Here is a 25,272-nt window from a genome sequence, read left to right on the forward strand (position 1 = left end):
CTTCAGGAATGAACTCAAAGAGTGAGGTGTCGTCAGGCATGGGGGAATTAAGATATTCTTTCCCCCTAGGCTTCCACAATTTATGTATGGTACGTTCGTATGTATGATTGGTTTTAAAATAAGGGTTTTTAGCTTCTTTAATATTGGATTGTCGCATGTTGTTTTTACTACTGTTGTTAGCCACCCCGAGTCTACAGAGAGGGGCGGCATACAAATCCAATAAAATGAAATGAAATGAAAAGAAAATGAATGAGGTGTATGTGTGTGTGTGGTGGTGGGGTTTTCTAGATTGTGGTACTGTATATTGATTTCTGTGGAATTTACACAACTTGCTGCTGTCCCTACTTACAATCCACAGAGATGGCACCCTCTTGTTTAAGCCCAATATATGTGAAAGATAGAGAGAGAGAGACTAAAAGAATGGTTACATGAATGGGCACAGCTAGTCTAGAGAAGAGAGGAACCAGGGGAGACACAATAGCTGTGTTCCAATATTTGAGAGATTGCCACAGAGGAGGGCTCAAGCTATTTTCCAAAGCCCCTGAAGGCCAGACAAGGAATAATGGATGGAAACTGATCAAGGAAAGATTCAACTTAGAAATAAGAATAGGACTGTGTTCCGTATTGTGTTATTGTTGGTTCACTTAGGGATGTGCTGCACGCACAAACACAGTACATAAAAAAAGACTTCTGTGCATGCACAGAAGCAAAAAACAAGATGGCACTGCTGAGAGAACCAGCTCGGGAGCATGGCAGGCTGGATCTCTGCTGGTTTCAGTGACTCAGACCGCCAAGTTACTACCTATTCTATAGAACCAGTCTGAACCGGTAGTAACTCACCTCTGAATAAGGAGGAACGTTCTGACAGTGAGAGCAATCACCCAATGGAACAGCTTGCCTTCGGAGGTTGTCAGAGCTTCATCATTTGAGACTTTCAAGAAGAGATTGGACTGCCATTTGTCAGAAATGGTGTAGGGCAAGGGTAGGCAAAGTTGGGTCTTCTATGACTTGTGGACTTCAACTCCCAGAATTCCTGGGTCAATCATGCTAGCTGAAGAATTCTGGGAGTTGAAGTCCACAAGCCATAGAAGAGCCATCTTTGCCTATCCCTGGTGTAAGGTCACCTGCTTGAGTGGGGGGATGGACTAGATGACCTATAAGGTCCCTTCCAACATCGTTAATCTGTTAATTCATGCCCTAATTTGCAAGTTTAAAGAAAAATGTGATACAAATGTTACTCAATAATACCATCTTCTAGGTCAGTAGTGTGCGAAATGGGTCTAGGAGAATCTCCCATCCCCAGGAGATGGGTCGTGTTCATAGTCAATAAATAAAATTGCTTTATTTCAGAAAGGAAGAAAAGAGAATGTTAAAAATCTGTTTGTTGCCCTTTATTTATTTTTTAGTTTTAAATATATTTTTATTGATTTTGTAAATATGGTTACATAAAAAACAAACATAAAACAGTGCACAGTGCGTGTGCCCATCACCTGACCGGCAAAAAAATCCCCATCACCGCCACCACCAATTGCGGGGGGTTCAAATATTTACTAGTTCATATATATATATTTCCTTGGCTCTACTTTACATTTGTTATTATTGAAAGAGTGATTGGAGTTTATTTTTCACATTTGCATCACAGATTCTACTCAGCATATAACCTTTCACCTTATTCCATCGTACCATCAGCTTCTCCAGTTTATTTTCATCAAAATTGTTTAATCTTATTTCCACGATTTCAAAATGTATGTGATCCACCATGTACCAGTACCAGTTCTGTAGAGTCCATTTTATAGACTCTTTCCAACCTAATACCACTACTGCTTGAGCACTTTCCAGTGCTGCAATTTTTATTTCTTTAAAATCTCTTAGTTCTCTTTGTTTAAATAAAATCGCTGTTTCTTTTGTAATTGTCCAGTTAATATGTAACATTTTATTTATTTCGTTCTGCACTTCCTTCCACAATTTCTGAATTTCAACACACTCCCAGAACATATGCATGAAAATTCCTTTCCTTTGGCAACCATGCCAACAATTACCTTTCTCTTTCCCCTGGAAGTGTGCAAGTTGTGCTGGTGTATAATACCATTTATGTAAGATTTTTCTTGTCATCTCTTTATGTTGCCCTTTATTTATAAGAGCGCAAAGAAATAAAAATATAGACTGTTGAAGAAGGAGAAGGAGATGAAGCTTTCCTTTTACAGAAGAGGACATGAAGGGGCGTTCTCCCTTTAATATAGGCGAAAGGTAAGCATTCTTCCTCAGGGAGATGTGATTTTTGATAAATGGAGGTATATTTCTGCCTGACCAATTATTTACTTATGAAATTTTTCATTAGCAGCACTGGTGTCCTGCCAACCCAAGTGATTCTAAGTGGTTTACAATATGGGGGATTATACTTTGAGTGCTAGTCAAGGCTTCAGAGCCACATGCGAGGCCTTTGTTGTATCCTGCTGTCATCAACCAAATCCCATGAGACAGCCCATCTTCAGCACCATCAAATGAACATAAATAGAAAATATCAAAACCAGCAGCAAGCTGGCAATCTTCCTTTTGGCAAAATGACATGGAAGGATGCCTTGATTAACGGTGTCAAAAGCCTCTCAGGCCATCAGGAAAACTCAAAATGGTCAAACAAAATTTCCTCTGCCTATTTTTCAGGGTCAGTCATTCATCAGAAAGGTTACTGCTCTTTCAACTAGAAAGCTGATTGGAAAGGGCACTTTTAAAAAACAGATTTATTTTAGACTGACTGGATTTGATATGTCACCATTCTGGATCAGTTTTTACAGAAACGGAATATTGTATATTGAGTGTTATTTATGCCCAAAAGTGCAGAGTGAGTGGCAGAGGATGTGTGGAACTGAACTGTTTCATATGAGCCTTTGTTTTAGGTTCCCCGTGTTTCCGTTCCTGCTACTTTTATTTCTGTTCAATCAGTTCACTGACTGATTTAACCACTATTATACTACTTACTTGCCTTGCTGGTCTGGACTGATGACAGATACAGTCTCTATTTAAGGTTCTACATCCGAGATGAGAAATCCGTGGCCCTTCAAAAATGGTTAAACTGGAACTCCCAGCCTTTTTCTGCAACTGGCTATGTGGTTGAGGATTGCTGGTCTAATATTTCAGCAATGGCTGAAATACCACTTTTTGCTCATTACTTGGCTGCATGATTTCATGTTTCCACATTTGCTATATCTTTTCTGCTATTTCATCCCAGATGTTAAAGGGTTAAATAAGGTCCAGGAGGGAAGTGTTTTTAATAGGAAAGTGAACACAAGAACAAGGGGACACAACCTGAAGTTAGTTGGGGGAAAGATCAAAAGCAACATGAGAAAATATTATTTTACTGAAAGAGTAGTAGATGCTTGGAACAAACTTCCAGCAGACGTGGTAGATAAATCCACAGTAACTGAATTTAAACATGCCTGGGATAAACATATTTCGTTTTTCGCTGATAAAGTCGCTCAGATTCGGGCCGACCTCGACTCCAATTGTAAAACAGAGTCGACTGACAACGAGTCAGTCGAGGTGACTGGGGCACGTACTTGTCCACCTGTCTGGGAAGAGTTTGATCTGGTGACACCTGATGAAGTGGACAAGGCCATTGGAGCTGTGAGTTCCGCCACCTGTTTACTGGATCCGTGTCCCTCCTGGTTGGTTTCGGCCAGCAGGGAGGTGACACGGAGCTGGGCCCAGGAGATTACCAACGCTTCCTTGGGGAGGGGAGTTTTTCCATCACTCTATAAAGAAGCGCTTGTGCGCCCCCTCCTCAAGAAGCCCTCCCTGGACCCAGCTGTGCTTAATAACTATCGTCCAGTCTCCAACCTTCCTTTATGGGGAAGGTTGTTGAGAAGGTGGTGGCACTCCAGCTCCAGCGGTCCTTGGAAGAAGCCGATTATCTAGGTCCCCAGCAGTCGGGTTTCAGGCCCGGTTACAGCACGGAAACCGCTTTGGTCGCGTTGATGGATGACCTTTGGCGGGCCCGGGACAGGGGTTTATCCTCTGTCCTGGTGCTTCTCGACCTCTCAGCGGCTTTCGATACCATCGACCATGGTATCCTTCTGCACCGGCTGGAGGGGTTGGGAGTGGGAGGCACTGTTCTCCAGTGGTTCTCCTCCTACCTCTCTGGCCGGTCGCAGTCGGTGTTAGTGGGGGGTCAGAGGTCGGCTCCGAGGTCTCTCCCTTGTGGGGTGCCTCAGGGGTCGGTCCTCTCCCCCCTGCTATTTAATATCTACATGAAACCGCTGGGTGAGATCATCCAAGGACATGGGGTGAGGTATCATCAATATGCTGATGATACCCAGCTTTACATCTCCACCCCATGCCCAGTCAACGAAGCGGTGGAAGTGATGTGCCGGTGCCTGGAGGCTGTTGGGGCCTGGATGGGTGTCAACAGACTCAAGCTCAACCCGGATAAGACGGAGTGGCTGTGGGTTTTGCCTCCCAAGGACAATTCCATCTGTCCATCCATTACCCTGGGGGGGGAATTATTGACCCCCTCAGAGAGGGTCCGCAACTTGGGCGTCCTCCTCGATCCATGGCTCACATTAGAACAACATCTCTCAGCTGTGGCGAGGGGGGCGTTTGCCCAGGTTCGCCTGGTGCACCAGTTGCGGCCCTATCTGGACCGGGACTCATTGCTCACAGTCACTCATGCCCTCATCACCTCGAGGTTCGACTACTGTAATGCTCTCTACATGGGGCTACCTTTGAAAAGTGTTCAGAAACTTCAGATCGTGCAAAATGCAGCTGCGAGAGCAGTCATGGGCTTACCTAGGTATGCCCATGTTTCGTCATCACACCGCAGTCTGCATTGGCTGCCGATCAGTTTCCGGTCACAATTCAAAGTGTTGGTTATGACCTTTAAAGCCCTTCATGGCATTGGACCAGAATATCTCCGAGACCGCCTCCTGCCGCACGAATCCCAGCGACCGATTAGGTCCCACAGAGTGGGCCTTCTCCGGGTCCCGTCAACTAAACAATGTCGGTTGGCGGGCCCCAGGGGAAGAGCCTTCTCTGTGGCGGCACCGGCCCTCTGGAACCAACTCCCCCCGGAGATTAGGATTGCCCCTACTCTTCCTGCCTTCCGTAAACTCCTTAAAACCCACCTCTGCCGTCAGGCATGGGGGAACTGAAACATCTCCCCCTGGGCATGTTTAATTTATGCATGGTATGTCTGTGTGTGCGTCTGTTAGCATATGGGGTTTTTTAAATATTTAAATATTTTTAAATTTGTCTGTTTACTTATGATTTGTTTCTACATGTTGTGAGCCGCCCCGAGTCTTCGGAGAGGGGCGGCATACAAATCTAAGTAATAATAATAATAATAATAATAATAATAATAATAATAATAATATATCCATCCTAAGATAAAATACAGAAAATAGTATAAGGGCAGACTAGATGGACCATGAGGTCTTTTTCTGCCATCAATCTTCTATGTTTCTATGTTTCTATGTAGTCAAAAATGTAAACGAAATATAAGATGCACCATCTTTTGACTCTAGGTATAAATTGTATGCAGAAGATAATTTCATGTCCAGTTTTATGTAGCCATTGTCCTTTTCAAGCTTACCGACATGCTTTAATTCTTGGGTTTTTAAAAAATAATTTGTTTTTTTCCATGTGGGGTACCATTTTGAGTGAGCTGAATATTATGTCAGGATGCTCGAAATAAAATTGTTTCTTTTGAAATGGCTCTGAGCAGCCTAATGGCTAAATAGACATTACGGTGATAAAATTGGGACTAATTGGTTATCAGGACTGCAAAGCTAGACCAGGTCGACACATTACCCATTCTATTTACATGTGAGCATATTATCCTATGTATTACAATAAGACTGGGTACAGTATAATAATAGACCCTTCTTTGTAGGTATCGGGTGGGCTTTTCTTCAGTTTTCGCCTTCCTTGTAAACATTACTTAGTAATAGAGAACAAGTATGCTCCTCCTTTTATCTGGAAGATCTGACTACAGCATAAGCCAGAAATCTGTGGAGCTTTTGGCACTAATTGCATGAACCAGGAGAGTTTACAAAATCCAAAGGGAATGGTCATAAATCAAGTAGGCTGAAATGGCTTTTAAATATTGACTTCTACTATAGAACTTTTGGACCGGGCAGATAAACATGGAGACCTGTAATGGAACTATTTATGAAATAATAAGATATGAATCATTCTAGGAGAATGGTTAGGCTAAATATTAAGGTTATTGATAAGAGGTATTACAAACGTTGACACAGGAACAACCAGTTCCAGTTCCAGTTCCAGTAATATTGAAGGTTTTACTCACATAGAGACAAAAGTTTTCCAGAACTTTGAAGAAGAAACACAACCAAAGAAGATAGAACACCAGGGAAGAGCAAACAAGAAACCTTGCTAATATGTTAGTTCAAGTTGAGTGTGGATATATGTGCACAGGGAATACATTTTGAAACTATTTGGCTCTTGATTACACTACTCCAAGTAGCCAAAGTAGGCTTTTTTGTTCTCGGCTGCAAATCCAGTCCTACATAAAATTGTCCAGAAGAAATCACTACTAAGGAATGTGGTGCCTCAAGAACCAGTGTGGGATAGTTGTTGTGTCTATAGAAGGCTGAGGAGACCCAGGTTCTAGTTCTACTGTCATCCACAGAAGCACATTAGGTGACTTTGAGCCTGTCACTCTCTCAACCCAACATGATCAAATGGTGTTGTGATTCAGCCTGAGGCTCCTCAGGGACCGGCTGGATCTCTGCCGGATCCATGCCCAGAGGAGGAGGACAGTGAACAGGAGGGGGAGGACCAGGCAGACGGGGGAGAGGAACGTCAGGAAGAGGAGGAGGGAGAGCAGCCTGAGACCCCCGGGGGGGGGGCTCTCCCCAGCTAGTAACCTGGATTCATTGGATGAAGATGCACAGGCTATAATAGACGTGAGGCAGCGACGTGCAGCTCAAAGACGGGGCCAATTAGAAAGGTATTTCCATCCCTGAATTGGCAACAGCTGGGTTTGGGTGTGGTTCTCCTCAGCAGGGTTGAAAAGGCAGGCCCGCCCTTACAGTCTTGTGGAGAGTTATCAACTAGGAGTCATGTGACCTTGCTTCGATTCTCGGCGTCTCTGATCTTGGCTTGTGGCCTAGAAGTCTGGAAGACTTGGGGGAGGCGTGGGTTTTATTATCTCCAGCGTTGTTTTTGCCAGCAAGAATCCTGTTTTATTGCCTGGCCTTCATGAAACCTCTGTGAAGCTTCATAGTGTTCCTGTCTGTAAGAACAGTTTTTGTTACCTGTGTTTGCTTTGAATTATATAAACTGCCTTTGCTTTTTACCAGTGTGTCTGGCTACTCTTTTTGGTTGGGGTTGGCTTCTGGGGGGGACCCAGACAGAACAAATGGTAAGAAGGCTGAGCTCCTGAAAAAAATAGTGGAATATAGATGTACACATACAAACACAAAGAAGAGAGGGTCAATTTATTTTTCAAAGCAACAGAAGGCAAGACGAGAAACAATAGATGGAAACTAATCAAGGAGAGAAGCAACTTGGGATTAGCACTAGAAATGAAGTGGAGCTTTCTGACAGTGAGAACAATCAACCAATGGAACTACCTGCTTTCAGAAGTTGTGAGAGCTTCATCAGTTGAGACTTTTAAGAAGGGATTCAACTGCCATTTGTCAGAGAATAGTGTAGGGTCTCCTTCTTGAGTGTGTGTGTGTGTGTGTGTGTGTGTGTGTGTGTGTGTGTGTGTGTTGGACTAGATGACTTAAAAGTCCCTTCCAACTGTATTAATCTTTTAAACCTGTTAAAAGCCTCCAAGGTCCCTTCCAACTCTATTTATGTGTTCTGATGTAGAAGAGCAGGCAGTGATAGGTTGGTGGAGTTAAGCACGCCATCACTTTAATGTTGTTCTGTTTCCAAACAATCCAAGTCTAACCCCTTTTGAATTCCATTAACCCTTGTCAGATGCCAATTTAGTATTGAACTTTAGTTAACTACGGTAGATTCTTATATATACCAATAAACTGCAATTTAACATATGATCCTGATACTTTGCACCTGACATTTTAAGCAAATTGTCCATGACACTATAACCTGATACATACAACGAAAATATTCATGTTAATATCTTTATTGTGGGCTGCCTTGAGTCTGCGGAGAAGACTAGCATAAAAACCTAAATAATTAATTAATTAATAAATAAATAAATAATAAAAAATAAATAAATAAAATATACTGTATATAACATATGCATGAAAATAAACTGATGTGATAAAATATCATACTATTAATTTATTAGGTTTTTATCCCACTTTTATTATTTTTATTAAAAAAACTCAAGGTGGCAAACATATTCCTTCCTCCTCTTATTTTCCCCACAACAACAAGCTGCATTGTCTACCAATTGCTCTCTGGATGCAATTTAAAGAGTTGATCATGACCTATAAAGCACTACATGACTTAGGACTAGTTTACTTACGGGACCATCTTCTGCCTCATGAATCCCAATTACCGGTCAGGTCCAACAGAGTCGGCCTTCTCTAGGTCCTGTCATCCAGGCAATGTCACCTGGCAGGGCCTAGAGGTAGAGCCTTCTCTGTGGCTGCCCCAGTATTTTGGATTCAACTCCCTCCAGAGATTCGTACTTCCTCCACCCTCCTGGCCTTCTGTAAGTCTTTAAAAACTCATCTCTGCCGGCAGACTTGGGGCTGTTGAGCACTGGTTCTCTGCTCCAGCCATACATATATGAGTGTGAGTGGAATGAATGTGAATGATTGTTTTTAATAACTGGATTTTTAGATAAAATTTTAGATTAGTTTTATCTAATCTAAAGTTTTATTAGCTTTAACTAATCTAAAGTTTCTCATATGTCTTTTTTGTGTTTTTCTCACTTTGTAAGCTGCCCTGAGTCTACAGAGAAGAGCGGCATAGAAATTCAATAAATCAATCAATAAACAAACAAACAAACAAACAAACAAACAAACTGTGTGAGGTGGGTTGTGTGATGGAGTTAGAGACCAGTCATTGCAGGATGCTAAAATGTCTGACTGCCTTTGCAGTATTTATTGCTTTTACTGTATATGATTTTCCAGGCAGCAAAAGGTAACAAAGAGCAGCAGCATTTTTATTAGTGAATTCTCATTGCCAATCCTTAAGAACATCCTGCTGATACAACCTACATGAGATCACATACAAGCCAGAGATAGTGTCCTACATCAACCTGGCAATGTGAACTAGGTGAAATCATGTAGGCATGCGAGGCCTGCTTGAGGTAGGCAGTTTGCTGCACGCAACTTCTACATCAGTGTTTTTCAACCAGTGTGCCGTGGCACACTAGTGTGCCGTGAGACATGGTCAGGTGTGCTGTGGGGAAATTAAACATGGGTCCCCAAGCTATGGCCTGCGTGCCGGATATGGCCCACGGAGGCCATTTATCTTACCCGCCGCTAGCCGCTTCCATCTGAACATAAACATTCCCCTCACAATCCCTCCAACTATCAGCGACAGGAATAGTGGAGGCACAGGGATCGCTCACTGACCAATCACTTTCTAGGATTCATCCCAACCACTAGTGATGAACCAATAGCAGGCCGCCTCTCATCCACACCCAAAAAGGTCCCCGCTCGGGCTGCCGCACACTTGTCATTGTGTGGCCGCAGCAAGTAGTTGAAGCTGCTATATTATTAACTATATGTATAATATGTACTGCGTTAGAGTGTAATTTTGTGTCATTTTGGTTGGTGGTGTGCCCCAGGATTTTGTAAATTTAAAAAATGTGCCACGGCTCAAAAAAGGTTGAAAATCACTGCTCTACATGACTTCTATCTCTACAGTTGGGATGAGAAACAGTGACTGGCCCAGCTAGTCACCTAGCTAGCTTTAGTGCCTAAGGAGGGATTAGAACTCACATCTCCTGTGTTTTAATTAATATAAACTTGCATGCTGTCTACCTTTCAGTGACTCTATGTGGTTCACTTCAATCAAGCAAAGAAATTATAATAAAGCCAATAAAAGATGATAAATGTGATGAAGAGGGGTATGAATGTTTGTCTGGTGGTAGGCACAATTCACAAAGCACTTGTTTTATGTTTTGTGTGTGTGTTTATATTGTAAAATATCAATAAAAATATTTTTTTTAAAAACACAAATGTGATGAAGCAAGTGGTCTCCTTCTGCCTTTCCAAAGGTCTAGCTGAAAAGCAGTATTGACAACATTGAGCGAGATGGCATAATTTCAGTCATCGATTGATCCCCAGAAGTTTTTAACACCTTCAGACTAGGCCAGTGATGGCGAACCTATGACATGAATTTCAATGGTGAACATCATAATGTTTGAGATAACATGTCAGTGTTCACTGGCCCTCAACATCAACAATTCTCAAAAGCATGTCCTGTTCTCATGCAATTTTTAGAGGCCATGTGAGAATGGATGGCCTTTTTTGATAGTAGAGTCACTAGGGTGAAGTTTGTTTGTTTGTTTGTTTACTTATTTACTTATTTATTTATTTACTTATTTATTTACTTATTTATTTATTTGTTTGTTTATTTATTTGTTTGTTTGTTTATTTATAATTGGATTTGTATGCCACTCCTCTCTGAGGAATTGGGGCGGCTCACAGCATGTACAGAAAAACAAGAATAATAGCAATCCAATTAATACATTAAAAACAGTCTTTAAAATTCTAATTAAAAAGAAAAATCATTAATATCATTCATTCAACAATCAAACTAAAACATTCATTGGTCAAGGGGGAAGATCTAAGGAACCCTAGGCCTTACGACAAAGATATGTTTTTAAACTCTTCTGGAAGGCGAGGAAGGTGGGGGCAGTGTGGTTTGTAAGGTGAAAGGTTTGTAAGACGAAATAATGTTTCCCATAGGAATCAATGGAAAAGGGATTAATGTGTGCAAGCCCAAAACTCACCCCGTTTGCCAGCCGAAGCACCCGTTTTTGCACTGCTGGGATTCCCCTGAGGCTCCCCTCCATGGGAAACCCCACCTCCAGACTTCCGTATTTTTGTGATGCTGCAGGGAAATCCAGAGGTGGGGTTTCCCAGCAGAGGAGCCTCAACGAAATTGCAGCATCGCAAAAACACGGAGGTCCTTGAAACCCCACCTCTGGACCTCCGTGTTTTTGTGATGCTGCAATTTCACTGAGGCTCGCCTCGCTGGGAAACCCCACCTCTGGACTTCCATTGCCAGTCAAGTGCCCATTTTTGCACTGCTGAGATTCCCCTGCAGCATCGCAAAAACACGGAAGTCCGGAGGTGGTGTTTCCCATGGAGGGGAGCCTGAGGGAAATCCCAGCAGCGCAAAAACAGGCGCTTTGCTGGCAACAGAAGTCCGGAGGCGGGGCATCCCAGTGGTGGCGGCTTGGGTTTGTAAGGAAAAAATAGTTTGGAAGAAGAGGCAAAAAAATCTTAAACCCCAGGTTTGTACCTCAGAAAGTTTGTATGACGAGGGGTTTGTAAGACTGTATATATGTTTGTATATGCTTGACATGGCAAGCCCAAAAGGTTTACTAGACTTGACTAGATTTGACAGAGAATCAAAGGGAGGGCAATTCTGTGGAGAGACCTTTTCACAGCAGTAATACTATTAGTGGAATTGAATGGCAGCACCCCTGTACTTCATTCCTCCTCACTTCCATTAAATTGAGGTATTACCAGCCGCTTCTGCCAAGACAGAGGCACTGGCAGGACAATTCCAGATGGAGAGTGTGGTCCTCAGAATATGTATCTAGGTCAGTGAAGGCGAACCTTTTTTGCTTCAAGTGTTGAAAGAGCGTGGGCATGTGCTATCTTATATACACGAGCGCCCATACCCATAATTCAATGCCAGGGTAGGGCAAAACAGCTTCCTCCACCCCTCTGGAAGCCAGAAATGGCCTGTTTCCCAACTTCTGGTGGGCCCAGTAGGCTCGTGTTTTGCCCTCAGCCAAGCTCCAAAGGCTTCCCTGGAGCTGGGAGAAGGTATAAATACTCTTCCCCCATCCTCCCGGAGGCTCTCTGGAAGCCAAAAATACCCTCCCAGAGTCTCTGTGTGAGCCAAAAATCAGCTGGTCAGCACACACATGCACATTGGAGCTGAGCTAGGGCAACTGTTTGCGTGCCAGCAGATATGGCTCAGCGTTCCACGTGTGGCACCCATGCCATAGGTTCGCCATCACTGATCTAGGTAGTAAAGCCAGCATGTTGAATTGTTCTTGGAAGCCTAGAAGGAGCTGAGCAAGACTGTAGCATTGAGTTAACAGGCTCTTGATGTTGTATGTTGACTAAAACACAAGCAGCTCCATTTTGGCCCAGATGTTTTTCAAAAGCTTCCATGGGGATGTTAAACATGTTGCAGTAGTTTAACCAGGTCAGGATGAAAGCATGAGTTAGTGGATTATACTGTGTATAAGGGACAAAGCTAGTGTATAAGCTAGTGCACAATTATTAAACTAGTGAAAGCTGACTGAAGGCCCCTGTGGCCATTGCTTCCACCTGCCCTGTTAGCATAATCTTGAGTTCAGGAGTACCCCTAAATTGTGACTTGTTCCTTCAGGAATTGTATTTCTCTATCCAATGACAACACTGGGGTCAAGAGAGAACCTCAAATACAAGTAGCAACAACTGTTTCTTGTTTGTTTGTTCAGTCTCGCCAACCTCTGGAAACTGGGACCAGATAATGGCATTTCCAGCCCAGTATGGGTAAAACTGATGCTGTATATGAAGCTGTATATAATAAGACATTGATCACATTGCACCCTCAACCAGTGGATTATGTCTTTGAATAGATTTTAAAAAGCAAAGGGTAGAAAACCATTGGTTTAACCCTGCTACATTTGTCCCATACAAATGTAGCCAGTATGGCAGATATCATTTTTGTTTTATTTATAAAATTTGTTTGCTGCCCATCTAACCGTGAGGCGAGAGGGGAGAGCCTTTCCTAACTTGCTACCCTCTAGATCAGTGTTCCCTCTAATTTTTTGGGGGGGTGGGCGGAAAAGTATAGTGTCTGAGCGGCAGTCCCTTTGGGACTGGGCGGCACAGAAATATTAAATAAACAAACAAACAAACAAACAAACAAACAAACAAAAAACCCACCCTGTTTTGCCTCAGAGAATTTCAAAACAAAATACTGTACTATGTGTCTATAACAGTGAGCTCATAATAGGGCAACTCTATCAATATCAAAATGCCACTTAAATAGTTGAGCTAGTTTCAAACTAGATTTTGATTTTCTTTCTCTCTTCCTTACTCCCATTTTTTTCTTTCTCTTTTCCTTCCTCTCTTTTTTCTATCTGTTTCTCTCTCTTCCTCTCTCTCTCCTTCCCTCTCACTCTTTCCCTCTCGGCTTCTGGGCAGGTTTGAAAAACTCTGAGTTGATGATGATTTTTAAGTGAGCGATTGCTCACTGCTCAGCTTAGAGGGAACTATGCTCTAGATGTGTTGAATGACAGCTCCCAGCATTCCCAGCCAATTGTGAAGTGCAGTTTTCAAATCAGAAGTACATTAAGTTCTGAATATGGTGGATAATTCAATTCCATCTGAGGGTGTGAGATTAGTATAGACCATGTGATGATTTGACCTGCAAGTTGCAACATCTGGCCTAAGAGGTATGCAGGAAGAAAATCTGACAGAGAAACATGGATGTCATCCTTGTGTTTAATTGATGAAAATTCAGCAAACCTGCTACTGTGCAACAAACACAACGCCATAATAGATTGATTATTTATTTATTTGGTCAAGTATGTATGGGTAATATACATAGATATGACATTGTTTATATCTATAAGATGGGTATTGATAAGAGGGAACAATTGGGCAGAGATGGTAGGCATATTGGAGCACTTATGCATGCCCCTTACTGACCTCTTAGGAATTGGGTGAGGTCAACAGCAGACATTCTAAGGGTAAAATTTGGGGGGTTTGGTAACGAAGCCACCGAATCAGTTAGTGAGTTCCAGGACTCACTATCTGGAGTCAATTATGATTGGCTCCAGGGTGTCTAAAGTGTCAAGAGGAAATGTGAATTTCAATTCGCTGAACATCACCCAAAGTATTGTGTTAAATTGGTGTAAGTGACATTGCAATGAAAGTAAGATTCATTTGCCACATAATACCGGTATGTAATGATCTCTTTATTTTAAAAAAAAAAAAGTCATCCAGACATTATGCTGTAGAAGAACCCATCCTTATCCAAACTTCTGCTACAAAAATGGAAATGGAACATGTGAAAACAAATATCATATGGCATGTGTTTGTGTGTGTGTGTGTATTGCAATCACCAGAGGTCAAAATGCCTTCGCGAATTGTCTTCGCAATTTGAATTTCAATTTTCAGGAAATAAGTATCACAAATGAGGATCATTTTATTAGACAGAGTTTTTATTATACAGAGTTTTTAAAAAGCATGTTCGCTCCAGCGTTCTTCTTTCAGTCGTTGCCATCAGAAGAAAATTGATTTCTTATAGCCATTAAAACAGAAATAGGCCATGTGGAGAAAATAATCCGGTGCCCCAGGGAAGCCAATTCAACCCACAGCAAAGCACATGATGTACATTGAGTGGCTTCTGTTGTTCTTATTTTACAATGGGTGGGAAATATAATCACCATACATCATGAATGTTCTTGTGAAGTCTAACATGACTAACAGTTCATTTATGCGTACATACATTTTAGTGAGTCCATGTTGCAGATTCCTAAGAATATTTTATTCTGCGCCTGAGTTTAAGGCCTGAGTATAAACAATGCAAAAGTCCATGGTAGTTCACCCCACTGTTTCCAAGTCCTTGACCCACCCCACCAGCTTCATTATCTTCCTTATCTGAAACTCACACCATCAAAGCTTGAAAAAGACCCGGCAGCCATTTAATCTGATCCCATTAATATTTATAGAATGCTATTATCAGGAACACAGAGTATTCATATTTGGCGGCTAGATAGTCTCTTAAATTGAACATTCTGCCAAAAATGTACCATTCCCCACAATGGTGGCCGCCTAGCCACCACTCTTGTGGTCATCTTGTCCTCAGTGTGGTATGACCATTGTGGTTGTACATCCTTTTACAATAGATTATGGCATGTACTAATAACGATATGGAGCCTGGGTTGAGCCAGCTGTCAATTCTAGGGTTTTTAAATCCCATGTTTTGAAAAAAAATCCTTAAATTTAACCAATTATAGCAATTATTCTTTGATTGGAACCCACTGCTGCAAGAATTGTCTTAAGTAACATTGAAAGTGATGAAAGAGTTGGCAGCTTTCTCTCGATGACTCAGCTGTTCTGCCTCCCCCCATGTCTGCACTGGGATTTGACAGCAGGTGGAAGCTCCTCTATGTACAGGCTCATTGACATCTATTACCTCAGTCAAGTCTGCCTCCAAAGTACTAACTGTGTGAGTCACCTGTACTACATGAACTTTGTTAGTTACCCTTTTATGCAGAAGGCAACTGAAGATCTTTTTGAATCCCTTCCGGAAATGCTTGGATACCAGGGCATAGACAATAGGATTGACACAAGAATTGGCATATGAGATTAGGTGAGACAGGACCCTGAGCACAAAGGTAACATTGTTGAGGGGGAAATAGCCAAACCAAAAACAAAGGATGACCAAGTGATGGGGCAGCCAACAAAGGCAGAAGAGGACAGTCACAATAATGATCATCCGAGTGACTTTGCGTTTACCTTTCTTGGAATCAGACACGACTTTCATGGGATCCACAGATGTCCAGAGATAGCGGATGGTCCTTAGATAGGTGAAACTGAGAATCAACACTGGGATGACATAGCTGAAGGCAAATGTGCAGAGATCCATAATCTTGCGCTGAGACAGTTCCCAGATGGGATGACAGACAGTAATGTTCCTAAACTGATACTCCTGGAAGTAGCTGACGTAGGGTCCAGAGAAGATGAATGAAAGACCCCAGATGAAGCAAATCGCCGTGACAGCATTTCTGGGGGTTCTTAGTTCTCTGGAATGCAAAGGATACCTTATGGCCAAATACCTAGGTAGACAAAAAGAAAGCAAGAAAAGAAATGAGATATGCCAATAGGTAAAGAAAATTCAGAGTTAGCAGGCTGCAGCAACTGAGATGAGTGCTATTCTGTGGGGAAACAGCCATGGCTGCAGAGCTTTCCTCATAAGTGCACTAGTGTGCCTTCCGTCCCCTGTCCAATTGTCTCTCCTATATTTTATATATCTTTTCTACCATTCATATATCCTTTCCTCTATTCCTCACTGACGTATTCTATTCTCATCTCTTTTCTTCTAGCCTTTCCCTGATATTTACTATTACATGTTTTTATTCTCTTTAACTTTCAATTTGTATTGGACAAAATAAATAAATAAATAAAATAAAGAAAGAACTGAAAGATGTTCGTGTTAGGAGAGGTGGTAGCCACATGTACTAAAGGGGAGAGAGTACTAGGGTGAAAAGAAAGGAGGAGGAGATGATAGGAAGGGCGTGGAAGCCTCTGGGATATATTTCCTTGCCATGCAGGACTGCTCAGGTTTGCTTTACTAAAACCCTCATTGTGTATTGGACAAAATAAATAAATAAATAAAATATGTAAATTTCATAGGAGCAACTTTTCAACAATTTTTACTTAATGAACATTGCATACAATTATGCAACTTCTGCAGCTATCTAGGCTTTCTTATTCCTGGCATCCTTCAGATCTTCGGTTTATTTTTTCTAGAGCACAATGGCTCTGTACCATGATACCTGGCAATTGTTAATAGTACTATGATATATGAATTTGGATACAAATATTTTGTGTCAGGTTATGCATTACGCACACACACGGTTTTCAACTTACAGTGATTCATTTAGTGATCTTTCAAAGTTACAGCATAGTAAAATACATGATGAAGGTTATAGAGGAGATACTCATAGTAAAATATATCTAAGAAATAATAGAAAAGAAGGTATAGTAATAGAACATATCAATGAAAGAATAGAAGAATTGATATAGGAATAGAAGAAAGGTATAGGAGATATAGGAGAGCAATAGATACATGTACAGTGGTACCTCGACATACGAGTTTAATTCGTTCCAGACCCGAGCTCGTAAGTCAATCAACTCGCATCTCGAACGAATGACTTTAGACTTTGTTTTTCGTGCGGAGATAACCGGAAGCAAAGAGATTCTTGTGCCACCTAGTGGAAGCTCGGCTCGTATCCCGAATTTGACCTCGGGTGTCGAACAGAAATTTCGCTCACGTCGCGGCTCGTAACTTGGAATACTGTAGTCGCATGTGGAGCAGCTCGTATCTAGAGGTACTAATGTACTGTATGTGGAATTGCTTTCCTAAGTGCTGAATCACTACCTATTTGCTAACTCACAAAGGGCACAGCAAATTGATTAAGCCAGAGCTTTAATGGAAAAAAAATTATATTCTAAAGATTTCACAGCCCACAACAAATCAACGAATTAGAAGACAGCTGTTGACGGAAGACTAGATTTTTAGGATTTCTGTTCTTATTCTGGCACTTTAATTACTACACCATGCTGTCATTGCTTTTGATTTCATTCTCATTAATTATTTCAAGTAATTCAAGCTAAAATTATATTTTGATTTTGTATGCTAACTAATCTTCTAACTAATATATCTGTGAGCTTCAAATCAGCTCTAAAATTAATCCGTTGCATTTTATTTCCTAAACCTCTAATCCTATCTACTCTGATGGCTAGGCCATGTTTTCAGGGAGGAAAATCTTCCTTTTCTCCTCTCTTCATCTTATTGATCGGTCTTGTCCAAGAAATCTTATTTTGACTTGACTATGTGTCAGAATGGTCACATAGTTGGCAACTTCAAATCTCAACCAACAAATGCTCTTTCTTACACATTGGCAACCAAAATCAGAACACCAAATACAAATTGGGTGGATACAACCTCGTAGACGACCCTCACTTTCTCAAAGTCCTAGGAGTATTCATTTCAAAAGATCTAAGCCCCAGAGCTCACTGTAACAGCATTGTCAAAAAGGCATTAATTTTGTGAAGCTGCTTCTCCAATAACATTGCACTGCAAACCAGGACATTCAAAATCTTTGCCAGACCAATTCTCTAATACAGCTCATCTGCCTGGAAACAACATTGTATAATGGACATTAATAGAATTGAGTGAGTCTAGAGGTATTTCATAAGAAGAGTATTCCATTCTTCTGCTTGCAATAGAATACCTTATGTCACCGGGCTTGAAATTTTGGACCTGGCCAACCTACAACTACACCGCCTATGGTCTGACCTAAGCTTAGTACACAAAATTGTCTGCTACAATGTCCTACCTATCAATTACTACTTCAGCTTCAACCACAATTATATATGGGCAAACAATAGCTATAAAGTCAAAGTAAACTACTCCAAACTCGATTGCAGAAAATATGACTTCAGCAACAGAGTGGTCAATGCCTGGAATGCTGTACCCACCTCCATTGTTACATCCTCAAACCCCCATAGCTTTAACCTTAAACTCTCTACTGTGAACCTCACCCCATTCCTAAGAGATAATGTAAGGGGGCCTGCATAAGTGCACCAGCATGCCTACCATCCCTGTTCTACTGTTCCCATTTATTCATACTCATTTCTTATATACCAGCGGTGGGTTGCTCTCAGTTCAGACCGCTTCTTAGAACTGGTAGCGCGATGGTAGGAGGCTCCAGTGCGCATATGAAACTGTGGCAAAATTATTTACAACTTATCGCTGGTATATACCTATACTTGCTTATACTGTACTTAAATGTTTATATGTTATGTTCACACTTATACTTGCTTTCTCAGAGATGCTTAACAAACCACATAAACTAAACTAAACTAAATCCCCAAAAGTCAGTCTTTTCCCCTTCTGACGGCAAAGACGGGGCTTGTACAAGATGTTTTTGATCCGTAAACTTCTTATTTCCTTTTCCATTCTCTCACACAAACTTGAGTTATTTGACAGCTGCTTTTTCAGAATCAGAATGTAGAGGTCAAACAAGGAGGTCAAGCAGGACTCTAGGGGACTATGGAAATAAGTTTCTTAAGTCAAAAATAGTGACAAAGCAATTTTTAAAATATCCCAGTTTCCTAACTTTTTCCCTTGCTTATTGTTTTTTTAATCATAGTAATCATATCTAGAAAAGGCTTCTTTTTTTTAATCTTTGCATTCCAAAAGCTATTTCTGGACACAGTCATGGCTACCACGACTTACTTTTCAAACATCAGTCATCTCAGTCATTTTGTGCTCCCCTTACTCTGAAACAAAACCATTATAATTATTTTGACTCACTTTCTTTCTGATTAAAATTTTCTGATTATTACCTGGCTGCATCCATATTGCTTTCTGGTGAGTAATGCAGAAACAGCTTGCACAGCTTTCTCCCAAAGTTTTAAATTCTCCAGTCTAATCTACAGTTCTGGGATTTCTTAGTAATCTGTCAAAGTACTTACAAGATGCAACATGACTTAGTCTGCTTGTTTTTGGAATAGCACGGTTGGCTAGGTATTACCACCAGCTGTGATTTCCATTATTTATATAAAACTACACTTTCTATTCCATGTGGGGTAGAAACCTCTCAAACGTCCTTAGATATATATAGCTTCTTGACATTTCTTTTCCCTGCCTGCCTTATTTGGCAAGCGTTAGTGTATCCTGCCTAATGTTGGTAATGTTAGCATGCTGGTTGACATATTGGAAAATTGGTAAATGTAAAAAGCTGTTGGAATAATCCTAATTGTACACTGTATATGTGTGTTTTTAAAATATTCTGTATTTGATTTGGGATAATCATTTGAATTAATTCTCCCTTCTTTAAAAAAAACAGTTTTCCAATTAACGTTGAAACATGGGATGTAGGCACATCATTATAGGCACTTGTTTCAATGTTATATTGTCTTTTATTATTGTTGTGAGCCACCCCAAGTCTTCGGAGAGGGGCGGCATACAAATCTAATAAATTAGTATTATTATTATTATTATTATTATTATTATTATTATTATTACTACTACTACTACTACTCTGAAGAAGTTTTCTTCTTTTTTGAAATCATCTTGACATAAGGCATATCCAGGATTATTGCATTCACATGAGAATGGAAAACCCACAACAGTATACAAAAGTATTAGGAAACAACCACAAGTATAAGTAGCATCAGGAAGCAGTGGTGGGTTGTAAATAATTTTGCATGCTCAGAAGCATCCCAGATGGGTGGGCGGAGCCTCCCACCACTGATGCTACCGGTTCTAAGAACTGGTTCGAACTGGGAGCAACCCACTGCTGATCAGAAGCCCTTGAAGAATAACGCAATATATGGTTTATCTTCTGTTGCAGACTAATTTGACTTCTGCTCAACATCGTGTGCTATGGTTTAATGATATAAAATGCATGTTATCCTTTAAAAAGAGGACACTCTGATCCTAAATCATACTATTAATTTTACATTCTATTATAGTAAATGTATAGGATGCAGCAGTAAAAAAAATCAGGAAATCATATAGCATTAGCATTTAGACTTATATACTGCTTCAAAGTGCTTTACAGCCCTCTCTAAGCGGTTTACAGGGAGTCAGCATATTGCCCCCAACAATCTGGGTCTTCATTTTACCAACTTTGGAAGGCTGAGTCAACTTTGAGGCTACTGAGATTTGATCTGCCAAATTGCTGGCAGCCAGTGATTAGAAGTAGCTTGCAGTACTGAACTCTAACCATTGCACCACCAAGGCTCTTAGACAATATAGTATATATAGTGACAATATAGTGTAGACAATAAATTTTTTCAATTTTTCACGGGAATGTTTTTAACAAATTGTGCATAATTTGCACATGAAAGAATAAATATATAACACTAGGCAGCTACGATTCACTAAGGTTTCATCAGATGCACAATGAAGGCTGCCAAATCTCATCTGCAAAAAACTCAAGAGAGCTGCTAAATACAGTAGTAGGTAGCAATACACAGACAGCAATAAAGTCTTTGCATCCAGATTTGATTGCCCTAATTAATGGCAAAGACTTGTCCTCACAAAATGTGAAGCTGCATTGAGTAAAAAAAAAAATGCTTTCCCCCCCCTTTAATTTATTTTATTTATTTATTAGATTTGTATGCTGCCCCTTTCCGTAATGTTAGAATCAAAATCTACTTGTCCCAAAACAGGAAGGAAAATCTGAAAGCAGAAGGAAGTTTCTGAATATCAAATCCTTACTAGAATAAAAACTGCCCGTGGAGATTGCCTAACCCTAAACCTAACCCATATGTAAATCACGTATGTCCTTTGAGAAGGAGGATTTGATAGTCCTTCAGGATCAGGGCTTACAGAAACAATCCAACTGTTGAAGTTATGACCATTTATCCCCCCCCCCAATAAAGTCAAATGGGACAGGAGCCTAGCAGACAGTAGAGGAAATGTATATGAGCACTGTTGTTCATTTACATTTCGTAGCCTACCTTTTCCTCAGCTATTGAAAACCTTCCCAGCATTCTAATGCTATGTTTTTACTACATCTGAAAAAAAAAGTCAGTATCATTAACTTTCCATGATTGACTATGGGGAGTTGAAATTTAGACAAAACAGTTTTTCTTTAAGGCCAATAGATGCATTTACAGTCGAGATAATATAGAAAGCCAGGATATCATTAACTTTCTACTATCTTACTATCATGATATTCAAGGCCGAAATAGTGCTATCCTAGCCTGAGAGAGACTGTACAGTAATATCCTCTATCTACAGTAGCATATTGTGTGTACACATACACGTGTATAAATACACATACTACATACTACAGTTACTATGCTTCAATAGTGAATGAAGCTGAAAAAATTTGTAGTGATGAGAGCTGATCTATAAAGTCACTGAAAGCTTGATGAACATATGAGTGAGAGAGAGAGAATGAACTATATTTTCCATCAGTTTCCCCGCTCAATAGAGCCAGTAGAGGTAAAGATACTCTGTAAAAACCAAGTGATTTACTCCAAATGGTGCTTTGAATTAATGTATGTAATTTATTTCATCTACTCCATCAGCAAGACACTGCCTGGCGAATCATACTATATTGCAAGAATTTACATTAGATGACTATTAGAATATCATGTTACCTCTCCCGTATAAAAGCAGAAAAATTAATGCAAATGTAATAGTTAAACCACCTGTCATAACTCTACCAAGGCCCCTGACATTTTGCAAATTAGAGATAACACATTCCAAACAAAAATATTGCTTTTATACAGAAAGAGGCACAACGCTATGCTGTTCCAATGACCATCTAGCACAAAATCTTGCAATATAGTATGGCTGTCCATTTAAATGCAATTAAATTTAAACTCATTTAACTTGAGTTTTTCATGCATGTTCTCCCTGCAGGTTATGAAGCAAAGTGGAGGGAGACTGGAAAGTTATAGTTGTTTGAAAGTTAAAACAGGATATTTCCCAAAGCTTCCCAATGACTTTCAAAAGATAGACCTTCTCCCCAGCCCTCCAGCTTACTCACCTATCTACGGATACAGTTGTGAGTGTGAAACTGCTGGCGTACATGGTCAGATAGATGAAGAAATGCACTGCTTTGCACATGAAGGGGCCAAAGATCCAATCATCCAGGCTATAGATGGTGGCCTGGAAGGGCACACAGAAGACAATAAAGCAGAGGTCAGCCACACCTAGATTGAGGATGAAGAGGTTGGTGGTATTGTTCACTTGGCCATTCCTCAGCAGCACTGCAAGGACCAGAGAGTTGCCCACGGTGCCTATCAGGAAAATCAGAAAGTACACCAAGGGAATGATTATGGAGATCAGCTGCGAAGTGTTGCTCTCACTAACCTCCGAAGAGTTTAGCATGGTCAGTGATCGGTTCATCTTGGAAGCTGAGAATCCTCTGGTAGAGAAGAAACAAAGTCAAGATGCTTTCCCTCTCTGGATTTGCCAGAAGTGCCCAAATCACAGCTGCAAATTGCTTCCCGTCAAAACTTCTTGGGACGGGGGAAAAAATAACAATTTTCTTCTAAGCCGATCTTTTCTGCATCTACTTCTCCATTTATAATCCTGCAGATCAGAGGAACTTCCATTCACTGATGCTGGACCTCCTTCTGCCATCACATACTTGTTAAAAGCTCTACTTTTTCTTGCGAGACGATTTCCACTTTGTGCAGTGCTGAAATGCCTATTTTAGTTTTCTGCTAGTGGCTCTCGCAGGAAAACCCTTCCCTGGCAGCCACTCACGAAGGTGCGCGAACTGAGACTAAACTTCATGCCAGTCGTGTTCACTGCCTGTTTTATATTCCCCCGCCGAGCCTGTTATATTCAGCGTGTGCTGAATCCTCCATCATATTCATGGGGACAACTAATATATTCAAGACATCCCCTTGTTTCCAGGGAGACAAACAGCCAACATAAAAGTAATGGTATCTATGGAAATACAGTCCCCTTCTCATGTACACATACACACATCCTCTCTGATGGTAGTTTGCCCATGTGCTTTAGTTGCAAGGCTTCAGGAAGTTTCCAGTGAGAATTTAAAAATGCAGTTGAATGAGCCACACAATCAGGTAAGTCAGAAAAAGAGCCCCTTGTGTGTGCAGTTCTTGTCCAAATCATTTCAAAGAACTAACGAGAAAGGGATAGTATATTTACTGAAAGCTGCCATATAGAGCCAATGTAAATGTTTCACATACTGTTTGCCTCCAATTCTGATAAATGTTATATCCGCCCTGATTGTGATTGGGCAGCATAGAAGTCAAATTAATAAATAATAAATAAAAATGTGCCCACGCTAATTAACATCAACAACCAGCAGCAAGGGATGTATATGCTCAGGAGTTCAGAGTTTAAGGAAGGGGCAGTGGAGTAGGTTCAGGAGGGAGGGAGTCACAGAACTCATAAATTGGTTTGTTTGGCTTTGGCTTAGACAGTGGTTTTTAACCTTTCTAATGCCATGACCCCATAATACAGTTCATGTTGTGATGACCCCCGACCATAAGTCTAGCGCCAATTCTCCCAACAGAGCTTTAAGCTGATTGGCAGGAAGTTCAGAGGGACACCCCCACTGTAAATGCCTGATTGGTTGGATTGTAAAATATGTTCCAAGGCTCCAGAATAGAAGCTTTAGTTCCTAACAGCATGGGAAATTTGTCTTTTCCCATGGTCTTAGGCAACCCCTGTGATAAGGTCTTTCAACCCCCAAAACTGGTCCCGACCCCCAGGTTGAGAACTGTTGGCTTAGAGGAATGTGTGAACTCGGCCCTCATGATTTGCAAACTGCAGTCAATTGAGGAAGTTTGCTACCACTCAGGCAAAAGGTTGATCAGAATTCTGTTCAGGATCAGGGAAATGAGGAAGCAATGAGGATAGAACGAAATAGATCTGCATCAGTTTTTGCCAGTTCAGAACTTACTTTTCTCCTTGTAGCTTTGTGACCAGGGATATCAGATGTTCCTGGTGATTCTCAATCTCTCTGTTGGCCAGAGATAATAGTAATTATAGGTCCAAACATCTAGAAGGCAGCAGGTCAAGAAAGCGGAATACCAATTCCATTTCTGTTCAATATTCCTGAAACTTAGCAGGAAAATATGTATCTGCCCTTCAGTGTAGTCCAGTGATGGTGAACCTATAGGCCATATCTGCTGGCACATGAGCTGTTGTCCTAACTTAGCTCAAGCGTGTATGTGTCCACCGGCTCTGGGAGGGTGTTTTTGGCTTCCAGATGGCCTCCAGGGGGCTGGGGAAGGGCATTTTAGCTCTCCCCAGGCTCTAAGGAAGTGATGGTGAACCTTTTTTCCCTCGGGTGCCGAAAGACCATGGGCGTGTGCTATTTCACATGCGCGAGTGCTTACACCCATAATTGAATGCCTGGGGAGGGTGAAAATAATTTCTCTCACCCCCGAGGCCCTCTGGAGGCCGGAAATGGCTTGTTTCCCAACTTCTGGTGGGCCCAATAGGCTCATGTTTTGCCCTCCCCAGGCTGCAAAGGCTTCCCTGGAGCTGGGGGAGGGTAAAAACGCCCTCCCCCATCCCCTCTGGAGGCTCTCTGGAAGCCAAAAACACCCTCCTAGAGCCTCTATCTGAGCCAAAAATCAGCTGGCTGGCACACACATGCATGTTGGAACTGAGCTACGGCAATAGCTCACATGTCAGCAGATATGTCTCCGCGTGCCATCTGTGGCACCTGTGCCATAATTTTGCCATCATTGCTCTAGAAACCATTGGAGCCTGGGAAGGGTGAAAAACAGGCCTACTGGACCCACCAGAAGTCAGGAAATGGGCCATTTCTGGCCTCTAGAGCAGTGTTTTTCAACCAGTGTGCCGTGGCACACTAGTGTGCCGCGAGACATGGTCAGG

At 41.3% G+C, this 25,272-nt stretch overlaps 1 protein-coding gene across 1 annotated transcript; it reads right to left on the minus strand.

Annotated features, from left to right (window-relative positions):
* Positions 1 to 14,332: 14,332 nt before the first annotated feature.
* GALR2 (galanin receptor 2) lies at positions 14,333 to 23,029 on the minus strand. Its single transcript, XM_070739865.1, has 2 exons — positions 22,433 to 23,029; positions 14,333 to 15,970 (listed from the first exon to the last, which is right to left on the minus strand). The coding sequence occupies exons 1-2, from the start codon at positions 22,792 to 22,794 to the stop codon at positions 15,190 to 15,192; spliced, it is 1,143 nt and encodes a 380-aa protein (XP_070595966.1). The 5' UTR covers positions 22,795 to 23,029; the 3' UTR covers positions 14,333 to 15,189.
* Positions 23,030 to 25,272: the final 2,243 nt, after the last annotated feature.

The sequence above is a fragment of the Erythrolamprus reginae genome, chromosome 2 (assembly GCF_031021105.1).
Source record: "Erythrolamprus reginae isolate rEryReg1 chromosome 2, rEryReg1.hap1, whole genome shotgun sequence".
NCBI lineage: Eukaryota > Metazoa > Chordata > Lepidosauria > Squamata > Dipsadidae > Erythrolamprus > Erythrolamprus reginae.